This window comes from Sphaerodactylus townsendi, linkage group LG13 (genome assembly GCF_021028975.2).
Source record: "Sphaerodactylus townsendi isolate TG3544 linkage group LG13, MPM_Stown_v2.3, whole genome shotgun sequence".
NCBI classification, from domain to species: Eukaryota; Metazoa; Chordata; class Lepidosauria; order Squamata; family Sphaerodactylidae; genus Sphaerodactylus; species Sphaerodactylus townsendi.
Window position 1 is genome coordinate 13,657,388 of NC_059437.1, and position 23,128 is coordinate 13,680,515.

The 23,128-nt window shown below is 49.1% G+C and overlaps 1 protein-coding gene across 5 annotated transcripts in view; it reads right to left on the bottom strand.

Moving 5' to 3' along the window:
- Positions 1–4,009: 4,009 nt before the first annotated feature.
- The window catches only part of NHSL2 (NHS like 2), a 56,422-nt gene continuing 37,303 nt past the window's right edge, over positions 4,010–23,128 (bottom strand). For 3 of the 5 annotated variants that reach the window (XM_048513789.1, XM_048513787.1, XM_048513791.1), the window contains 6 exons: positions 20,750–20,886; positions 18,953–19,148; positions 14,950–15,081; positions 9,365–11,578; positions 6,625–6,757; positions 4,010–5,582 (listed from right to left, as the gene is read on the bottom strand). In XM_048513789.1, the coding sequence (XP_048369746.1) occupies positions 5,279–5,582; positions 6,625–6,757; positions 9,365–11,578; positions 14,950–15,081; positions 18,953–19,148; positions 20,750–20,886 (3,116 nt within the window). In that variant the 3' untranslated portion in view covers positions 4,010–5,278. The remainder of the gene's footprint in view (positions 5,583–6,624; positions 6,758–9,364; positions 11,579–14,949; positions 15,082–18,952; positions 19,149–20,749; positions 20,887–23,128) is intronic. The other 2 variants (XM_048513788.1, XM_048513790.1) reach the window with 2 other exon arrangements.

A 23,128-nucleotide genomic window follows, 5' to 3' on the forward strand; every position in this document is an offset into this window, starting at 1 on the left:
TCTACCACGCACGTCTTCTGCAAGTTTGAATCAACGTGGTTGCTATCTGTCGAACCAGTATGATTTCCTGTTGTGAGTGTAGCCCTTGCGGGGGTTCCTGAGCTTTTTGGGTAGGAAGGGGTCCCCAGAATTACATAAGAATATCAAACAACAAACTCTTTCCTGCCAGGCCCGTGTTTCACGATGTGCTGTGTGGCCACCCGAGATGACAATACAAACGCCTACTCTCCAGCACACAGAAAATGAATCCACTTTTACATGTTAAGCTGGTCTCCAAGATGGCTAACAGAACAGCACAGAGAATATACCACGATTTAGAAGTGTTTTGCAAGAGTTCTACAAAAGCAGGCAGAGACCCCTGAGGTGCAACGTCTGCTGGTTTGGCCAGCTTTTGGTGCTATGGCATTCCCCCGCCCCCATTCTCACCTCACTACCAAGTAAGGGAAAATGTTAAGTCTTGCAGTAATCCAGGATTAGATTGGATATGTTTAAACCAGGTCTGTAGAATATTAGAAAATTATACCCCTGGATTGAATGTCGTACAAAAACTAAGCCTTGCAGATGAATATTATTTTAAAAAGACACCCTGTTTCGCTCTCCGTTACTTTTAAATTACTGTTCTCTGCAGCTATTATTTTATTTCAGTGGGGGGAACTCCTTGGTTTCTTTAAAAAAAATAAATTAAGGATGTGCCCACTGGCTGCAAGAGGAAGGGCCCATCCAAGCAGACAGACAGAACACTCATTCTGAGTCGCGCATGCTGCACCCTGGGATCTAAGAAGAGCTGTTTATATTAAGAGAGAACTTGAATTTCAGTGGCTAGTGAGAGCTGAAGACATCCACAACACAAGACTGGCGCCCTGCAATCACCATGCTGTTGAAAACCGAGGGTACATTCAACCTGTTTACCAGTCATTCGTGTACCCAAGGAACCTGGGACTTGTAGTTCTGCTAAGGAGCAATCTTAGGCAGAGAATTCTGAGGGCATCACCAAACTACAACTCCCAAGAATCTTGAGGGAAAGCTGTCATTGTAAACACGCTATAAAAATAACATTCCAGCACAGATAGGGCACAAGAACAAGCCCAGCTTTGTCCAACTGTCCTATTTGAAAACCCCTTTCAAGGTTTCTGTTCTCAAGCAGCCCGTACCAGACAGAACTAAGGAACGGCTACCTTTGGCCTGACCTAAAATAGGTAATGGCTCTGGCAGGCTAAAGCCTCTGAGAAAATATTGATGTTGATTCAAATTATGACATCCATTTCTCCGTTATGTCTGTAGCCTAGTATCAAAGCCAAGCGAGCTGAAATTTGTAATACAGATTTGATGTGCCCTCATTCACATTTTTAAAAAAACCCTCAGTGACGGTTACTGGGGCAGATCTACTGTTCAACTGAGCAAAGTTTATTTATTAAAATATTTATATCACCCCTTTCCTTTCGGCTGGAGTCGGAAGCCTGCCTTCATCAGAAGCGGCTCTCCCATTGGAGGAACAGTCACTTAAATTGGAGGAAGGCAACTTGAAGGAAGGTTTGATCCACCCCACTATAAGGAACAGTGTTGCTGAGTTTCCTCCGCATGTTCTCACAAGTGCTGAAACAGGAAACACAAATGATTTGTGCTTCCTGTTTTTCACATTCTTCTGTGGGCTGAAGAGAGGGGACTGTTCAGGTTTTACAAGCAGTTGTGTACCCGGTTTCTATACGTGATTAACTTGTGAAAACACCCTGAGAAACAGCTTCGTGTTGAACACTGGTTTAAAGATACCTGACTGAAGCAGAGGAGAGTATGATTGGTCAGATTCACTCCTGGCGAAATTGACCAGGTTAAAAATCCCTTTGGGGATGTTTCATTTATTCTACATGCAGAAAGAAACGGTTGGGTAAGAGACTTGCATCTCCAAACCTCCACGTTGCTATTCCATAACAGGAATTAAACAGGACTCTTGAGTTCACTGGGAACACTTCACGGTAGAAGAAGAAGAGTTTGGATTTATATCCCCCCTTTCTCTCCTGTAGGAGACTCAAAGGGGCTCACAATCTCCTTTCCCTTCCCCCCTCACAACAAACACCCTGTGAGGTGGGCGGGGCTGAGAGAGCTCTGAGAAGCTGTGACTAGCCCAAGGTCACCCAGCTGGCGTGTGTGGGAGTGCACAGGCTAATCTGAATTCCCCAGAGAAGCCTCCACAGCTAGGGCGGCAGAGCTGGGAATCAAACCCGGTTCCTCCAGATTAGATACACGAGCTCTTAACCTCCTACACCACTGCTGCTCCTTTATTAAAGAGATCCGATACTACCAGCACTGACCGTTAGAGGGCAACACACTGGACCATCCGGGCTGTTTTAGCCAGCAGCTACAAACTGAGATATTTCTATTAATTGTCTTTTGACGCACGCCTGTTTCTTTCCCTCCCTGTTATCAGTGCTTCTCAACAGCAGGACCCTGTGATATAGTTGCATAAGCCGGGGGGCAGGGAAAGGTAGCAGCTCTTACAGGGAAGAACAGGGAAGCATCTTTCTTTAGGCATTCACTATAAGGCCATTAGTTGTGTGAACAGGTCGGAAGGAGCTACAAAGGGCAAACATGCAAAAAAGAAAGAAAAGAAAAAAAGAAGTTGCTCTTCTCTAGAACAGAGGAACAATTTCAACAAGCTCTTGCTCACGAATGGCACAAGGTGTGATTAATAAAACAACAGCAAAACGTCCTTCGTTATGATGGACAGGAGATATATGCAGGAGTGGAGGGGGATCTTTTACACTGCCAGAATGTGTGGGCAGGGCAGGCAGGTATTCTGTACATGCAGGCATATTGCAAAACAGCCCTTTCTCCCTGCAGGACCTCTGCTAGCTGAGGACGGGTTTTGCCCTCGCCGCAGCCCTGCTTCCACGGCCGTTGCATTATTTTCTCCTCCACAGAAATCAAATGTCTCGTCGAAGGCTTTCACGGCCAGAATCGCTGGGGTGTTGTGGGGTTTCCGGGCTGTGTGGCCGTGTTCCAATAGCATTTTCTCCTGACGTTTCGCCTGCATCTGCGGTTGGCATCTTCTCGGAAACGTCAGGAGAAAATGCTACTGGAACACGGCCACCCAGCCCGGAAACCCCACAAATCAAATGGTTTCTATCCACTCCGTATGGGTAAAAAAATATAAAGCAATATCTTTGGGTGCGCCAGGCTGGGGACCAGGCAGCTTTCTGGCCCTGCTGACTGCAGCCCCAGAGGATTGAGAAGGACCCCAACCTTGGGTCTGTTTCTGGGTCACACTACAGTGCAATGAAGCATGGGGAATTCGTTTTTCTACCACATTCGTTTTTTCGTACGAAATTCCTGATGCAGTTTGGGCAATCCTCTTTCCAAGGTTCGCTTGGTCCGAATTCCAAAATGCAGGCAATACCCAGAAAGCAGAAACCCTCATTTATCAATACGCTGCAGACCTACAGCAGAGAAACCCTGTGTCACCATTCAAAGCACCTCTCTTTGTAATCCACAATTTGCAATAAGTGAACCTTGAAAAGGATTTTTTTAAAGCAACCCCCCCGCCCCCCCAACCTCCTTTCTTTGTCAGGAATTAAAATATGACGATGATTCTGCAAATCATATCATTCTGTGGTTAGCCCTTATTGACACCTGCTAGCTTCTAGGGCAGGGGTAGGGAACCTGCGGCTCTCCAGATGTTCAGGAACTACAATTCCCATCAGCCCCTACCAGCATGGCCAATTGGCCATGCTGGTAGGGGCTGATGGGAATTGTAGTTCCTGAACATCTGGAGAGCCGCAGGTTCCCTACCCCTGTTCTAGGGCCGTGGTGGCGAACCTTTGACACTCCAGATGTTGTAGTCCATAACATCTGTTGTAGTCCATAACAATTGTAGTCCATAACATCTGGAGAGCCGCAGGTTCCCTACCCCTGTTCTAGGGCCATGGTGGTGAACCTTTGACACTCCAGATGTTGTAGTCCATAACATCTGTTGTAGTCCATAACAATTGTAGTCCATAACATCTGGAGTGCCAAAGGTTCGCCACCACTGTTCTAGGGTCTGCAGTGTGCCAGTAACAGATGGTCCTCAGAACTGCTTGGTGGGCCCACGCGTGGTACTGCTAAGGTGGACAGAGAGAGTTCCCTCCGCCCTGTGGTTTGAGGCAGGACTCCGGAGACTTTGGCTTCTCCCCACTCAAGACGAAAGGGCCAAAGCGCTCTCAGCTGTCACATCTATCCTACGCTGCCATCTGAAGAACATCTGTAACAAACCTCAAAGGAGAGGTACCCTGCCAAGATGCAACAGTTCCTACCACCGGAGCCTCGCACTGTTTAAAGACATTAGCTCCACCAGAAATCTCCTAGAATGGCACCCCTCTTTAGCAGCAGGTCTATCATTGACCAAGTTCCCCCCACTGGGCTCTTCTGCAAAGAGGACACACGGTGCATTTTCTCCGCCCCACAAGCGGCAGGGACAGCATTTGTGTCTATTCCCTTTCTGGGCTGGAAGCTGACATCAGGCCTGCAGCATAAGGTGGGCTTCCGGTTAGGGCATCCAATTTTTTTGGTTCACGGATAACACCTTGAGGTTTTGCTAATCCCTTCCGGCTGTACTGGGAGCAGATCAGGAATATGCTATGTATCTTCCATGGAGACCTGGAAGAGCATCGGGCGCCGACTTTGCAGTCCAAGAGCATCTTTTGAACAGCACCTGATTTCTAGCTTGCTCTCTCCTCCTTCAGGTAACAAGGTCACATTGTGGAAGGAGACACTTCCTTTTGTTTTTTTCAAAAGCCACGACAGCCATATTATTGTATCCTACAAGCCACTAAAAGTACCACATGCTAAAAAAGAAACTGAACAGTTTCAAGCTAGCTTTGCCGCAGACAGAAAATCAAAACAGGGTGCCCCCCCGCCCCATTTTTACACCTGGAGAAAGAACGAGGAGGCATTGCTTCCCTCGTGCAACTGGGGAAGCTGTACACCAACCCATGATAGCCCTGTCTAGGAGCATCTATGTAGGCCCTCTGTCCAACCTGGGAAAGGAAATTAAGCCTTCTTCTCATAACAGCAACCATGCGTAGCTCATTCCATAGGAGACGGATGTGCTCAACATTTAAGACACTTCTCTTGAAATCAGAAGTCCCCCGGTGAAAAACCAGAAAAGAGTTTGCCACTGCCAATATATCAACAACGATGCTGAAAACGCCAGCGGAAGCAGGCTCACCCTGACCGTTAGACAAGCAGATCTCCCCAGGGATAGGCTGGGGCATAGCACAAAGAGGCGGGGCTTTCTCAAACACAATCAGGGCGTGGCCTTCTGGCCCGGGATCGTCCCGTCCACAGCAAACTCGGTCATGACCCTCCGAGCCAGTGGGTTGGTGGTCTTGAGAAGTTCGGCTGCAGACGTGCGGATGCCAGAGGCTCCCTTGCCCCCTTTCTTCTGGAGGAGGGCCTTAAAGTCTTCGTTCCTGTTGGAGGTTCTTATGCTGCCCATCGGAGGGCAGTCGTTGCTGAGCAGCCCCCCTGGGTTCTTTGAGGGCACTTGGGAATTCCGGTGCCCGAAAGCATCACTAGGTTCCTTCCAGCCCAGGAGCTTCCGTTTGGATCTGTAGACACAGAACACAGATCAAAAACAGTCAGGGACGTCAGAAGAACCCTTCTGGATCAGACCAGTTGTCCATCTAGTCCAGCATCCCATGCCGCACAACGGCCAATCCAGATCACTTGGTGGATCAATAAATAAGCACAGAAGCTGGCGCCTTCCCTGCTGCCGCCCCCAGCACTGGAATTCAGAGGTTTACTGCCTCCAAATGTTGAGATATCTTGTAGTTATCCCAGCTATTAGCCATGATTAATTTCTACATACCTGACCAAATCTCTTTCATAGACATCTGTGGTTGCCAGTGGCGTATCTGCGACGGGAACGGGGGACAAATGACCCCGGGCGCCATGGCCCCCCGGCAAAATTGCCCCCACCCCTCTCCTCCCCCACAGTGCCCATCGGAGCCACTCCCCCCAGCTTCCTGCAGGCCACCTCCGGCCCTCCCCAGACCCTCCAAGGGCCTGGGAAGGACAGGAGTCAGCCTGCAGGGAGGCTGGGGGGAGGCAGCAGGCCAGCCCAGGAGTCAGCCTGCCACTGTGGTGCCCGTCTGAGCCAGCCCTGTCCCTGAGTGTGGGGTGGGGGGGCAGGGATGGGCGCCCAGGGCAGGTGTTGTCTCTGGATGCCATTTTCCCCTCTCGTGGTTGCAGCCATCACTACATCCACCAGCAGTGAATTCCACAATGTCAATATTTCTTGAGGAGGAAGAGAAGTTGGTTTTTATAATCTGTTTTTCTGTATCATAAGGAGTGTCAAAGTGGATTACAATCACCATCCCTTCCTCTCCCACAACAGACACCTTGTGAGGCAGGTGGGGATGAGAGGTCGGAGAGAACTGTGACTGGCCCAAGGTCACCCAGCAGGCCTCCTATGCAGGAGCGGGGAACCGAACCCAATTCTCCAGCTTAGAGTCCCGTGTTCTTAACCACTACACTATGCTATTTCTCTGTGTAGGTGGAGGCCAGAGGCAGTGGGCCCCACCAGATTCACTGACAACTGCCCCACTTCAGGGTACACTGAGACCAGACCTGTCCTGGGTGCCCCCTTACCTGTGAATGACAGTAAATAAATCTTCTGTGGTCCGGGAAGTCACAAACACGTCGTCGTCTTCCTCAGTTATTGATGCGGCTGTTTTGTCACTTCCAAAGCCTTTATCTGCAGACTTCAAGTCCACAAAATTCCCTGGAGAAAAAAGAATGCAAGACTTTGAAGAAACAGGCTTTTCCCCACCAGGGTACAGACGGTGACCAAGGAGGACCATAGTGCTTCCCAACTGTATGGCTGGACAGGTCCAAGATGTACAGAGATATGGGAACGGAGGAGTGAGAAACAGGGCAAGTGCAGAGGCGTAGCTCCAAGGGGACAGGGGGGTGCGCGACGCACCAGGCACATGCCCGTGTGGGTGTGGCGAGGGCATTCTGGGGCGGGATGGGGGCGGAGGACGCACCATTGCACCGGGCACTTTTCCCCCTTGCTACGCCTCTGGGCAAGTGGCCATGACTGCTCTCTGCTGTATTTTTGATGATACAGGAACATCACTGGTTGGGCCTGTTTGATGTTTCAAAGCAATTCTCTGCTCGCCTGCTTCACATACTCCCCTTCACAGTTACCTGCCTCTTTGGACTGATGCTGCAAATGCATAATCAATGGGATATAACCAAAGGGAGCAAGCAGTTCTAAGCAGAGGTGGGATCCAGCAGGTTCTCACAGGTTCCCGAGAGTAGGTTACTAATTATTTGTGTGTGCTGAGAGGGGGTTACTAATTGGTGATTTTGCCACATGATTTTTGCCTTAGTTACGCCCCTCCTCTCAGCAGTAGCGCGCAGAACTTGAAGCAGTCTAGCAGGAGGTGCACCGGCGTGCGTGGCAGCCTGCGCCTGCGTGCATTTGTTTCCCGCCCAAGGACCGGCGCAGCGGCTGCGTCCTTGCCACAGCCCCGCCCAGAAATGCCCCGCCCCGGAATGCCCAACCACGCCCCGTCGTGCCCCGCCCAGCCCCATTGGCGCTACGCCACAGTTTGAATCCCACCACCATGGGAACCTGTTACTAAAATTTTTTGATCCCACCACTGGTTCTAAGGTGTTTCAACTGGGACCTCCCCCCCCCACCCCCCGTGGATTTATTCACAGGCCATCAGGCTTTGGTGTAGGATTTGGAACTCCACCCAGACATGTGATAGCCCTCCCACTGCATCTATGCGCACAAACCACTATGAGGGAGATGAGACATCATACATTCCTGGAGAGGTGGTCAATATTACAAGTAACGTGACAAATTTCCAGCAAGCACTTCTTCAGGCGTGCACCTTCCCCCTCCCCACACAACAACCCGGTAGTTGATCTATGTTGCGTGGGGGATGATACCGTGTTTCCCCGAAAATAAGACAGTGTCTTATATTAATTTTTGCTCCCAAAGATGCGCTATGTCTTATTTTCAGGGGATGTCTTATTTTTCTGTGTTCTGTTCATTGGGCATGCTTCCAAACAAAAACTTTGCTACATCTTACTTTTGGGGGATGCCTTATATTTCGCACTTCAGCAAAACCTCTACTACGTCTTATTTTCAGGAGATGGCTTATATTAGGAGAAACAGGGTATAACTCTGCGGGTGGAGTTTTGTGCATCGCATGTTCACCGTCTAGAGATTTTAAGTATTAGATTATTTTAGGCTATTTTTACTGTATTATTAGTATTTTTGTGTTTTAACTTTGTAAAGCCACCCCGAGCCCAATTTTGGTTGGGAAGGGCAGGTTATAAATTTAATAAAATAAAAACAACAACAACAACAACTTCCTCACGTGTATCTGTGACTAGATCATATTAAGAAACCGATAGATTGATGCCAATTTAGGGGTAATTTCACTGGGATGAGAAACAAGCCACATCACTCATCCCATCTTGGCTACAAAGAAAACACTCTTGTATAGAGAGGAAGGATGAGACCAGAGGTGGGATCCAGCAGGTTCTCACCAGTTCCCGAGAGTGGGTTACTAATTATTTGTGTGTGCCGTGAGGGGGTAACTAATTGGGCCCGCTTATCCATCTCCACGCCCTCGCCTCCCCGAGAGGCATACTGCCTTTGAACGTGAAGGTTCCATATAGCAATTTCAACTAATAATGTAACTCTCCGAACTGGGTTAATCTCTTTCAGGTGCTGCAATTCATGGATTCTCAGCCTTTCGTACCTTTTATCTCACCAGTCTCTATTAAAGAACCTGTGTGTTTCACCATTGCTGTGTTCACATTTGTGAGTTGGGGCATTTTCTATAATGTGATGATGATTTAGAAATGACCTGGGGCAAAAAAATTTGGGGGGGTTGTGGTGGGGTGGCTGCCCATGGGGGGGGGAATCCAATTCAGGTTTTGCCCAGGGCTCAGGTTTTCCTAGGTAAGCCTCTGCCTCATTTGCTGAGGGGGGGCTGGCGAGGGAACCTGTTACTAAATTTTTTGGATCCCACCACTGGATGAGACGCATTTGTAAACTGCCCAGTGTGACATCCACATACTTCAGAGTTGTTGCTTCACTACACAGCATGATCATGCCAGAAGCAATGGCTATTTGCAGCTTCCCGGTCTGCTCACATCAAGCTAAAAACGCCACTGTGCAAGTATCAAAATGGACTCTCGGCACATGGGTTGCATCTCGATTCCTCGGTGAACATGACTTCCATGACTGAATTTAGTAAAACGTCAAGCATGATGATGTGCTACCATCCCAAACCCCCCAGGAAGACAGACGCCCATGGGATGACCCAAGAGGACAGAAGAAAACCAGTAGCAGGGAGCTTACCTGAAATCTCTCCCCAAGACTCATCTGCAGACACTGGGCTCAGGTGAGTCTCACTGGCCACAGGCGATGGCAGTTTGTAAGCAGGCAGCTCGGAGTACGCAGAGTTCTCATCCAACATAATGACAGAGCCGGTGGCCAGTCTTGGATCCCCAAGAGAGGTACCCTGATGGAGCGGAGAGGGAGCCAATGGCAAGTAGAGGACACTGGGCTTTTTGGGGACAGGGGGTGGGACTTTGGTTTTCCGATTCTCTCCCCCAGGTGTTCTCTCGGCAGGTAGCTTCTGCTTCAGCTCCTCCTCCTCCTCCAAGCTCTCCTGGGAGAGACGTTGGGCGGCAGTGAAAAATGTCCCTGAAGAGCCCTGTGTCGGGGAGAGCACTACCACAGACGAGGCCGACTCCACAGGGCTCCAGGGCTCGGTGTTCCATTGATGCTCTGGCTTCCTGGCCATCACATAAACACTCTCGATGGGGTTCGGACCCTGGGGTGTCAACGGAGATGTTGGGGAGCTGACGGGAGACTCCTCCTGAACTGGTGGGGTTTTGTGCAAGAGCATTGGTGGCCTCTTGGAAAGCGGGGGCTTCTCCGCAACTGGCGGCCGGATTTTCTTGCCATGCTCCTCCACGAGCTCAGGGCTGTCCAGGTTGTCCTCGGTCTCCGAACGGCTAATCGAGCGCAAGCGGACGGACTGCAGGTCCAGCTGTGTCACCATGGGCATGACCGGCTGCACGGGGCTCAGCTTCGGGACGAGCTTGATGCCGAACGTGCAGTCTGAGTGGTGTCGGCTCACCTTGGCTTTGCCCTTGGAGATCTTCAGCCCGGAGAGGTCCAGGTGGGTTGGCGGGGGGAAGGGAAGGTCAAACGACATCCGCGACTTGGGACTCCGCTCCATGGGGGAGATGGGGGGCAGCGACGACTTCCTCTCCGGCACCAGAGGCCTGGCCCTCCCGGTGTGGTGTGGGGCGTGTCCCAGGACCGTAGACGCCGGGATGGTGGGGGTCGGCGTTTCTGACTGGCTGGAGTAGCCACTAGAGGGCGACATCACCCCCGCAAACCTCCCCGGGGAGGAGATTTTCAAATTCACCTCAGCAGAGAGATGGGAAGGTGTCGTGGCTCGGGAGATGGAGGGGGAGGGGAGAGACTCAGAACTGCCACGGGTCTTGGAGAGGTCGATCACGGTGGTCCCAGTAGCAGTGCTGGAGCCGGACAAGGAGCAATAAGGGTCGCACGAATTCCACTCCGGCAAGTACCACTGCGGGGTGTAGGGCATGTTCTCCCCACCTCCGCTTGTATCCTGTTGGGCGTGCGCCTCTGACAGCAAACAGAGGCTTTGGGGTCTCTGATCCTGAGCCGCCACCTCGTCAGCAGGCCCTCCTTTGGACAAGTCCTTGATCAAAGACACACTGCGGGTCGGTGGGCAGGGCTTCTTTTTGGCCTTCTTGAGAGAGATGCTCTTCATGCGCTGCCGCCGTTGCCGGGTCTGAGCATCTTGGTCCACTGCCAGCGAGACGTTGTCCGTGCTGGTGCTTCCCTCGGAGCTGGCACTGGGGTAGCTCAGGCCACAGGTCTCGCTGCCGCCAATCTCCACGGAGCAGAGGGAGGCGGTGTCTGTCGGGACGGAGAGCGATCTCTCCCGGAATTTGCAGGAGAGCCTTTCCCTCTCCACTCGAGGGCACTCCTCTTCGCCAGGACTCAGGATCAAATGCACCTTGGTCCCCCTTGAGCCGCCTTCAGCATCCCCCAGGGACTTGGGAGAAGCACAGAAGGACCCTGAGCCGTTGTTTCCGACTGCATTGTCTTTGCTGATGAAAAAGGAGGCTGGCCGTTCCGATTCGGGAGTCGCCCCCGGGGCGCAGGGAGATGAGGGGACGGTGCTGTCTCCCGTCAGCTCGCTCTGGCTCATCGAAGAGCTCCCGTAGCCGAAAGACGCCGCACTCCAAGCGGGAGAGAAAGCAGAGTCCTCTTTAGGGCCGTTGCAAGATGGGCTGGCATACATCATCGCCTGCTGCTTCTCAGGATGCCCGGCTGGCAGCTGGCAACACCTTCCCTGCAGAGCTCCTCCAAGGTCACTAAAGGTCTTCCTCAGTTGCGGCCGAGGATGCGGGGACCGAACCGGATGGATGGAGCTCCTCCCATTGGCCACGTCAGGGACAAAGTTGCAAGAGACAGATTCTGCTATAGTTGCGGGAGGGTTGAGGATGGGGCCGTTGCTGTTTCCTGCAAAAAAGAGAGAGGGGGCGGAATGAAAGAGGATGCAGAACCTCTCCGGCCTGCCTGAGTTTTAGCAGGAAGGACCAGCTGATCCTTGTTACACAAAATAAAGTGATTCCCTACCCAAACAAAATTGCCACTTGGGTGCCTCCCAAAATACCATCTCTTCTGGCTAGTTGTTGTGGGTTTTCCGGGCTGTGTGGTCATGGTCTGGTAGATCTTGTTCCTAATGTTTTGCCTGCATCTGTGGCTGGCATCTTCAGAGGTGTATCACAGAGAGAAGTGTGTTACAGATTGTGTCCAGTCCAGTAACACACTTTTCTCTGTGATACACCTCCGAAGATGCCGGTCACAGATGCAGGCGAAATGTTAGGAACAAGATCTAACAGACCACGACCACACAGCCTGGAAAACCCTCAACAACCAGATGAACCCAGCCGTGAAAGCCTTCGACGATACATCTTCCCGCTACCCTTTCACAGCTGCCTTGCAAAGGATAAGGAAGAGAACTGCCTAATCTTCCCCTTCCTCCACAGAACCGTAACTCAGACGGGACAAAGCAAGAGAGAGCTATTGGTGCTTACTAGAGGACTCTGTTCTTCAGCAGTCCTGGAAGGGTGATACACATTAGGACAGAGGTGTCCAACTCTGGCGTGTCACATGTTCATGGGCTACAATTCATCCTCAGTAGCTGATGGGAATTGTAGTCCAGGCCCGCAGGGGCTGATGGGAATTGTAGTCCATGAACATCTGATGCCCCAGAACATCTGATGCACCCCTGAATTAGGAAATAGCTCACATCATTTGCAGGTCCTAATCGCCAAACAGCCACAAAGCCCACTACTTTCAAGGGCAAAAATGAATACAAGCCCAGTGTCTCCTGAAAGTCTGTCTCATGGGTGAAGCAGACACTCCAAAGTTTTTGGAACAGAGTGCCACAGGGAAGGAGGGCTTTGCTCATTCTCCATTGGCCACTTCCTGACCAAAAGACTCACTCCATTCCCAGAAAGGGAAAAGAGATTGGCCTGTATTTGACCTTAGGCAGGCCAATTTCTTCCAGATTAAGAAGTCAATTTAAATGGCTTTTCCATTAAAGAAAAAGCTACTTTTCTTGGCTCAGTGGAGGAGCAAGACAGAGGCCTTGCAAAGAGAAAAGATGGGGGGGCAGCGCCCCACCTCCACCCTAGTACTTTTATTATACCTCTGAATTTAACACAAGCAAACCCTGCTACATGACACATTTCACTGGGTCTCAGGTCAACATATCACAAAGATTATTGTGGATTTTATTGGCTGTGTTGTCATGGTTGGGTAGTTTTTGCTCCTAATGTCCCCCCCCCCCCTTCCCCGTCTTTGGCTGGCACAGACTCTGAAATGCCTCTGAAGACACCAGCCATAGATGCAGGTGAAGCATTAGGAGCAAAAACTACCAGACCATGGCCACACAGCCCAGAAAACCTACAACAGCCAGTTGATTCTGGCTGCGAAAGCCTTCAACAACACATATCACAAAGGGTTGTAAAAAGAATACAACAAGGAAATCTAAGCTAGGGAACACACCATTCCGTAGCCAAAAGGCACAACAGCAATCTGCAGGACAAGAGGAAAAGTTTTGGAAAAAGACACAACTTTGCCAAATAGTCGCACTTTAATCCGATCCACTGAACAGGAAGTGCCAGTCAGACTTGCATGTGGCTGTTCTAGCACTGCAAATACTGGAATCTCCATGGTGTTACAGCTAAAGTGCAGAACAAGCATCTGGGAGACACTGGTTTGAACGCCTACTCTGCCGTAGACCTTGGGCCAGCCCCACACTCTCTACCTAACTTGTCTCAGAGTTGCTTGGAGGATAAAATGAAGAAGGGGAGAATGCTGCTTGTTGCTTTGGGTCCCCAGCGGTGAGGAAGACAGGGTATAAGTAAAATCAATCCAATTAAGTTTAGTCCTCATGGTAAGGTGGCAAGGGTGAGGGGAGGCAAAATATCATGTTACATACTCTTTAATAAGGTCCAAGAGGTCTTAAAGATTTAAATGAACTTTCAGTTAGGGAAATGTCACATTGTGAAACGAATTGGAGGAGGAAACTCTGCTCTCAAACAAATTCACAAACTCCAAAGTGTATACATCTTCTATGGCTGCTGTTGGGTTCCGAGGGAGATGTTTGGGAGGAAGTTGCTATGAAGTGTTCGAATTTGGTTTGCTGCTAAAGTTTTCATGTTTTGAAATTTTTCAAGTTTTGCTTTTAAACTCCGGCTTCTGAGACATGTGTTTAAAAACTCGAAGTAATCACGGGGTTGCCAAATTGCGTGCCCTGTGCGGCACTGTGTCTAGAAACTGGACAATCGACTTTAGAAACAAAAGCTTGGCGGAGAACTTTTCGGTTCTGGTTGCGCATCCGTTTTCAACCTTTCAAGCTTTTTATATCTAAAGATAACCAAATCCCAATTTTTCAAATAGTTCCCATTCATTGCAAACAAAATTGAGGAAACTGGCATTTCCACTGAATCTCTGGGTATGTTATCCCATGCTGAAGCCTACAATAGTCTGGGGGGAAAAGGTTACTAGAAACAGACTCTCAAAACCTAATTGCAGCGGCATCCAAAACATGCTCACCCCTCAGCTTTTCAATACCATTCAGGAATGCCTAGAAGATTATATGTGTATAATGCTGAACCCTAGTTTTAGAAGAGCCATATCAATGGCTAGGTTTAATGTTCTGCCTTCAGCGCTGCTGTATGGTAGATTTAAAAAAACAGAGGCTGCAAAGAGATTCTGCTCCTGTCACTCAAATCCCATTTCCTCTTCTATGGCACTAAATACGAGGGAATTAGGGAAATATATATGCAAATGCTCTTTTTTTGAACTGTGATAGGATATTAGATACTCAAAAGATCTTATACTTGTTAAATAATTCCGATCTTTGTGAATTGGTGGCCAAGTTTTTACTAGAAACCATACACTTGAAAGGATAGCTCTGTTCTTTCTAATTTTGTAGTGTTGCTGGGTTATTAAGAGATTCTTTGCCACTGTTTTCTTTGGGAAGGATGCATTCTAACTCTGCCAATAAAGGCTCTTGTATTGTGTAACTTGAAGCATGCACAGACTGTTTTGACCTCCCAGTGTAACAGTACTCTTTGCAGCCATTCCCCATTTTCTTTTTTTGCTATCCGGTCACAGCTGACTCACAGAGAACTCAAAGTTTTCAAGGCAAGAGATGTTAGGAGACGGTCTGCCATTGCCCTCCAATCAAAACCACCCTCTCCATTCTATGCTTCTCCTCTACTGGACGGGGCCACGGATTCCACTGCGGCTCACAACTCCTCCAAGTGCTCCCCCTCAGCTGCCCTGGCAGAGCGCAACACCATCAATGTTGTCACCTGGGTCCCGCAGAGAGAGGTGAGGGAAGCCGATAACCGTCCGTCTCCGGCGCAGCAAGGACTTGGGATTCATGGCGGTCTCTGTGTTAAAGAGGGAGTGGCGCGTACTGGCGTGCCTAGCAAATGGCTGCCCTGTAGCCAAAACAAAGACACTCAACACCCAAGGTGGGTCTGGAGGAGGCCAATGGTGGCCAATGTTTGAAATGTATGAGGAATGGTGGAGACAGGTGGATTGCAGTGAGAGGGAAAGCTGGCTGAAGGAATTTCTCATGAAAAACACATACGTATGGAAACCAGTAAAGTTGGAGATGTCCAGGATCTTAAGCACTGGTGGGATGCATGGAATGGAGCGTGAACAGCGTCCCTTTGCGATTTGCCTTCATCACACCAATAAAAAGGGCAATGAAAGGACACGGCCACTTTATTGTAAGGTAATCACCCCCACAAGAGTCACCCTGCTCAGAGAACATTGGCCATTTGAGGATACCCAGCCCCCAAAGGGTATATTTGCTTGCATCCCAGATTCTAAATTGGAGCAACAACCCTGTGCAACGGAATAGTCTCTTAGCCCACACACTTAAACTGCGTGTGGATCTGCTTCTTTGCCATGACTCCTCAAACAAGAAGCTGTGAGAACTGAAAACTGAAAAGAAACTTCAGCTCCTTCCTGAATTGGCAGTCCTAATTGTTTAAGGGATAAAACCAGGGGAGTTAGAAGCCCATTCTAAGCCACTTTTAAAATGCATTAAATAGACACGTCCAGGATTTGCTGCAGGTAAATCCTAGGGTGTTTTTCCTAGGTCACACAGCGTCTCCAAGCGTGTTCTTTTCCAGGGAATCTGGGAGAGTTCAGGAAGGCCGGCATCTCTGCGCTGGAAGGAGGGAGGCCTGGTTTGCATAGGAGGGAGAATGAGGTAGCAGAATAGACCAACAGCGGAGGGAAGAGAACAAGTTGGAATGCTCCCTTTTTATTGAATACACTCTCACACCTGGTATGCAGCAAGCCAAAACAGGGGAGCATTTTTCTTTCTGCTGGGCTAATTTTCTACCTGCATGGATTTTTTTTTAAAATGCAGAAGGGACTTCCAAATCCAGAGTCCACCAACTGCAGTCTGAAGTGGTACAGTCCACTCTCTACTACTTATGTGAGCCAGGTTATCGGTGTATTAATACTGACAACTATCTGAGCGGTGTCTTCTGGGCTTCTGCTTTTGTGGGCACAGTCAAAGATGGGCCAAGAAAATTTAGTGGCCTAGGTAGTCATCTCTTTTGTGCACACAGGAAAAGGAGGAGAGTTGAGTGTAAGATGCTGGTAAATAGCAGCACAGAACTGAAGGGGAGGTGGCCTCGCAGCCACTAATCCACTGGTGTGACACAGAGACAGCAGGACGATTGAAATCATCATCAAGAACAGAGGGCAAATCTGTGAGCACCAACTACAGAGACCCCTTTGAGGACTCACCTGGCTTATGTTTGAACCCAGGAGGAGGAAGCACTTCCACCATGATAGCTAACACCATGCTGATGAGCAGAGGTGGAGTGGGCTCTGGGAAGATCAGCTAAAAGATGGAGGGCCGCTCCTGTACCCACAACCAGTTTTGCAAGAACACCTGCCCACTGCCAGCACCAAAGGGGCAAGGCAAGCACCCCCTACCAACGTTTGTTCATCTGCCACAGTTATTAACAAGGCAGGAGTCTTGGCCCCCTTTGGCACATGGTCATCCCACAGGGGTGGAAGACAGGGGCCTCAACCAGAACCAGACTGATACGGGGAACCGACCGCTGGATGGAGTCTGACAACTGGTCCCTCTAGCTCAGCGCTGTCTACTCTCAGGCTGAGAAATGGCATTACCAGTACTAGCTACTTCAGGAGTGTCCAACTCTGGCACTTCAGATGTTCATGGACGACAATTCCCATCAGCCCCTGCTGGCAGGGTCAATTGGCCATGCTGGCATGGACTGATGGGAATCGTAGTCCATGAACATCTGGGGCATCAGAGTTGGACACCCCTGGATTAGATAAATGCAGAGCTCTATTTAGCTGTCATGATTAACAGCTGCACAGAGGAAGCCTCAACATTCACAGTTATCTCTTGAGATACCGGAAGCCAGAGGATATGCCGCACATCCCTTCTGTGAACAGATACCTCTGTTAAGAGGTATCTAGACAGCTGCGTTTGGAAAAACACCTTGGTAAATGGACCAGTTGCTGACCCAGCCAGGCAACAAGAATATATTCTTCCAAAGGGCACTTTCACACATGCAGAATAATGCACTTTCAATCCACTTTCACAATTGTCTGCAAGCGGATTTTGCTATTTCGCACAGTAAAAACCAGCTGAAAAGTGCATTGAAAGTGGATTGAAAGTGCATTATTCTGCATGTGCAAAAGTGCCCAAAGTCTTTATGCAAATCACTACCTTTCTGCTCCATTTGGCCACCTCTGCAAAACAGCCCTCTTAACAGGTGACTTCCCAGCAGGTGTGTTACAAGATCAAGGAGGGGAAGTTTTGAGAGGGAATTTCTGTATTTAACAGCACAATGGATTTGAAATATAAGATCCAGCACGTCTTTTTGACGGAATCAAATGGTAATAGGTTTCATTGGATTGTGCCAATTCAGGCTGTGTGGGAGAGAAGAGGGAATTGCACATTTGAAATCCGCCCTATTATTTAAATCCTTTATTAACAGCCTCTCTACCCTGCAAATTCAAGGTGGCTTTCAATATAAATAAAATGATTATTAAAAACACACACAGATTAGGGAGGATTTTTTTTTCCTCATTGGGGGAGGGGATTCTGAAACATACAAACTCTTCCTCCAACCATCTACAGAGGTACAACCCAGGCCATACTCTACCACTTGATTCTGAGGACTCCAACTGAGTATAAGAAATACAAGTGCTATTAATACTAAATATTTGAACAGTACAGTGGTTGGCGTCAATACCTTTTCATTCCACTCCCGGAATTCTGTTCTTTGCTTAGAAATGCAATAGGGATCGCCACAGCAAATGCACAACTCGTGCAGGGCTCTATACTGGAAGCCTCCCCCAAAGCAACGATGTGCCTTCTATTTTCCCTCTTGGGGGCAGGGGCTGCAGCTGCAGGGAGTATCAAAGAGGGTGCAAGTGCCGGGGAAACAGTGCCGAGCATAACGGTACATTTTGGCATGCTCAGAATCATGCTCGTTCCTTTGGGAAAGACGGATGAGGTTCATAGAAGAAAAAAGTCATCAAAACGCTGTTTCCTTTGCAACCCCGGAGCCTGGGACAGAGATGGATGAGTGACTGGACAATGTAAGAACCAAGGTGTCAACAGGGACAGACATACTGGTTAGCTTGGATTTATCAAGCGATGAGATCAGACACACAAGCAGGGAGGAAAATAAGTTAGTCCTTATAAAATACAGATGTCTGAAAAGGTGCATCGTAAGGAGACTCAGCACGTGTGCCCAGAGGCATTTGGCCTATAGGGACATGGGGTCACCCATGTCCCTGGGCGCACACCTTTTGGTCAGGGGGGGGGGGGGGCGCTGGGCACCATCAAGCACCGCCCCCTTTCAAAACCAGCCCAAGCCCTGACCCTGCGCATGGGGTGGGGCGCCCGGAGAGGAAGTGGTCTCTGGGCACCATTTCCCCCCGATACGCCTCTGCATGCACCCACCCCAGGGAGTCCCAATGCAGAACCTGTTCATTAAGCTCGTATGTTTTCCGGCTTGCTTGGTGACTCGCATATCTCCCTCACAGCCTTTTTGCCAATTCCTCACCGCCACATCTCCTGCCTCTCGGGAGCAGCAGCAGCAGCAGAAGGCCATTGCTTTCACATCCTGCATATAAGCTCCCAAAGGCACCTGGTGGGCCACCGTCAGTAGCAGAGTGCTGGACTAGATGGACTCTGGTCTGATCCAGCAGGCTCTTTCTTATGTTCTCTCTTCGCCATTAGGCAACAGTCCCACAGAGTTCCCCGCCCCCCCGACACACACACACACGTGCCCAGCCTACCAGAGACGTTGATGGGGATGATGTTTGCTTGGGGCGGACAGGGCTGGTGCAACCTCTTCTCCTCCAGGGAAGGCAGAGGGCCGCCTCGGGTCCAGGCCGTGTGCTTGTCCGGAGTGGCAGGCAGGCTGAATGAAGGCTCCAGCGCTCTCACCCCGAGTGTGGTTGTCTCGCTCTCCTTCACTTGCTGGTTTGCAGGCTGCCAGAAAGCAGGGGTGGGGGTGGGAGAAGAAGTGAATCAATCATATAGGGTACTTCACACCAGGTACTTCACAGAGTTACGACTGACACTCCTCAAAGGGGCATACCATTCGACGGTCCGTCTGGGTTGTTTTTTCTTGGGCTACACTTATTGACTTTAAAAAGAAATCTGCATATGTGTTCTTTTTCTTTTCATTTTGTACTATTGTTATGGGGGAAGGGGGATCAGATCGGGATTTTTTTCCTCTGTCTTTCTATGTATGTTTTATTTAGATGCATAAAATCAATAAAAACATTTCATTAGGAAAAAAAAAGAAATCTAGCCATTAAGCCATTTTGATTCTGGGGGCAGTGGGGTATCACTTCGTAGCTCAACAAATAGATAATGGCAGCTTGCCAGAAGAATAAATCATTAACCAGTTTTTCGGCAGCACCCCTGGAGATAGCCAGAGGGCAGCACTGCACCTATGAATTCAGCAGAAGAGTGCAGATGCAGGAAAACTGGGATTTCAAAAAGCACTGCTCACATACCAACACTGGACTCTTATATCAAGTTAGGCCAGTGTGTGTCTTATATCAAGTTAGGCCACTGGTCCATGAAGCTTAGTATACGCAGCAGTGGCGTAGTGGTTAAGAGCAGGTGGATTCTAATCTGGAGGAACTGAGTTTGATTCCCTGCTCTACCGCTTGAGCTGTGGAGGCTTATCTGGGGAATTCAGATTAGCCTGTGCACTCCAACTCACACCAGCTGGGTGACCTTGGGCTAGACCTAGGTTTTCATCGGTTTCGGTTTTCATCAATTTTTTCAGTGAAAAGTTTGTCTCGGTTTTCAGCGATTTGCCTCAGTTTTTGTTGATTTGCGATAAGGTGCAGGGGGGTTGTGGAGAAAAATCACCTGGACAAAGCTGTTGCAGGCCGTGTCTTCAACTTGTTTCATGACAATGTCTTGCCCCATTTCAGACAAATCTTAAAGAGGCGTCAGAAACAGACCTCTTTGGACAGCTTTCTGGTGCGACATTGGTCCACTGGCTCTGAAGTTGGTCCTAGTGTTATTGTTCATTACTGGTTTCAACATTAAACACTATGTTTATTCACCACAAAATGTGTTTTTGGTATGTTTTTTTGGAGTGCCTAGAACGGATTAATTGGATTTACATTGATTCCTATGGAAAAGTTTGCCTTGGTTTTCATCGGTTTCGGTTTTCATCTATTCTTTTCGGACAGATTACCAATGAAAACCGAGGTTCCACTGTATAAGTAGAATCGTGAATTCATCTGCTGCCACTTCCTCCCCTTCCAACCCTCCCCCCCTGCCCCAACACCAAGCTGCCCACTGCCCCACTGGGTCCGATACCAGCCCTCCCAAGCCCCATCCAACCTCCCCCCGCCCCAAACACCAAGAGACTATTTTCTACTGCAGAAGCACGGAACTCTCTCTTTTCCACTGAAGGACTACTGATCACGCTTAGATCTTTCGGTGGGAAAGGGTATAGGCATATTTCATGCAGACAAGGGAACCAAATGATTTAATAACAGCTCTATTGAAAATGACTTTTCCCTTACAGTGCCAAAATAAACACAGAAAATTATCAGACTCACCATAAACACAAACTCCCGGCGTTTAGAGTGTGGTGGCCGGGGGCTACAGTCAAGAGGTCTGTCTGCAGCGAGGGGGCTAGCATAGCGGAAGGTCTGGCCACTGATCTTGCCGTCTGAGTAAGGTTCTTCATACTCTTCTAGAAAGAAAGCAGTTCTATCAGACTTCCTGTGCTATAGGCAGGCATACAGAAAAATCAAACTCAGGGAAATTCAAATGGCACAATTCCAAATGATGGCTGGAGCTGGATTTTTCATGTTCTAAACACAAACACAAGGGGCAATTGCTTGTAGTTTTGGAAACGGTTCCCAAAAAAGTACAACATTTTGCCCAACTCCACACATGCCATCCCTACCAAAGTGAAGGAAAAGAGATTAAGAACATAAGAACATAAGAACAAGCCAGCTGGATCAGACCAGAGTCCATCTAGTCCAGCTCTCTGCTACTCGCAGTGGCCCACCAGGTGCCTTTGGGAGCTCAAATGCAGGAGGTGAAAGCAATGGCCTTCTGCGGCTGTTGCTCCCGATCACCTGGTCTGTTAAGGCATTTGCAATCTCAGATCAAAAAGTTCAAGATTGGTAGCCATAAATCGAATTCTCCTCCATAAATCTGTCCAAGCCCCTTTTAAAGATTCCACTTAAACATCAGGAAAAACTTCCTGACAGTAAGGCTCATTCCGTACGTGCTGAATAATGCACTTTCAAACTGCTTTCAGTGCTCTTTGAAGCTGTGCGGAATGGCAAAATCCACTTGCAAACAGTTGTGAAAGTGGTTTGAAAACGCATTATTTTGCGTGTGCGGAAGGGGCCTAAGAGTTGTTCGACAGTGGAATGCACTACCTCAGAGTGTGGTGGAGTCTCCTTCTTAGGAGGTTTTTAAAGAGAGGCTCGATAGTCATCTGTCAGGAGTGCTTTGATTGTGTGTTCCTGCATTGCAGGGGGTTGGACCTGATGGCCCTTGGGGTCTCTTCCAGCTCCATAATTCTACCCCTGACCCTTCAGAAGTCCTTGACAGATGCAATTGTTCCCATGGCATCATCAATCTTTAAAGATCTTTTGGTACCTTGAGGACTAACCAGAAAGTGCCCAGCAGAAGAACTCATGACTCAGTCTAGGAAAGGCTTTGTAAGAAAAAGAAGCAATTCCCTGAAGGGAGCCAGTGAGGTCAGGTGATAAGCTCTCCATAATTGCCCAGATCCACTGGACTGGAGCTAACAACTCCTTGTACACGCAAGAAATGTTCCTCCAATGACAACTCTCACTCCAGCCCCGGGAGAGGGCAAGCTGAGCCTATGGGCTACTGGAACTCAAATCCCGATCAAGAAGACCCCGTTTTCCCAGGCAAGGATCAGCTGCTGAAGACAGAAGATGGAAAAGCAGAGCCTGAAATGCACAGGCAAAAAGGACTGACCAGATAACGGGAGAAAAAGACCACGTTCCCAATAACTGTATCAGACCTGACCAATCCAGAGCCTTCATGCTGCCTGCCAACTGCAGAAGCTGCAATTGCACCCTTCTATTCATAAGGACATAAGAACTAGCCTGCTGGATCAGACCAGAGTCCATCTAGTCCAGCACTCTGCTACTTGCAGTGGCCCACCAGGTGCCTTTGGGAGCTCATATGCAGGAGGTGAAAGCAAGGGCCTGCTGCTGCTCCTGAGCACCTGGTCTGCTAAGGCTTTTGCAATCTGAGATCAAGGAGGATCAAGACTGGTAGCCAGAGATCAACTTCTCCTCCATAAATCTGTCCAAGCCCCTTTTAAAGCTATCCAGGAGGCTAGTGGCCATCACCACCTCTTGTGGCAGCATATTCCAAACACCAATCACACGTTGCGTGAAGAAGTGTTTCCTTTTATTAGTCCTAATTCTTCCCCCCAGCATTGTCAATGGATGCCCCCTGGTTCTAGTATTGTGAGAAAGAGAGAAAAACTTCTCTCTGTCAACATTTTCTACCTCATGCATAATTTTATAGACTTCAATCATATTCCTTTCTGAGGAGGGAAGGCAGCATGGTACAGCCCGAACTCTTCAGATCTCAGAAGCTAAATAGGGTCAGTATTTGAAAAGGAGATCACCAGGAAAGCTCTGCGCAGGAATGCAAGGGAAAACCAATTCTTCGTCTCACTTGCCTCGAAAGCCCCTTGCTGGGGTCGCCATAAATTGGCTGTGGCTAATAGACAGTACTTTACACACACACACACTTCTTTCTCAGCTTCTAGAGCACAGGTGTCAAACTTGCGGCCCTCCAGATGTTATGGACTACAGTTCCCATCATCCTCTGCCAGTACACAACATCTGGAGGGCCGTGAGTTTGACACCTATGCTCTAGAGCACAGGTGTCAAACTCGCAGCCCTCCAGATTTGTGGACTACAGTGCCCATC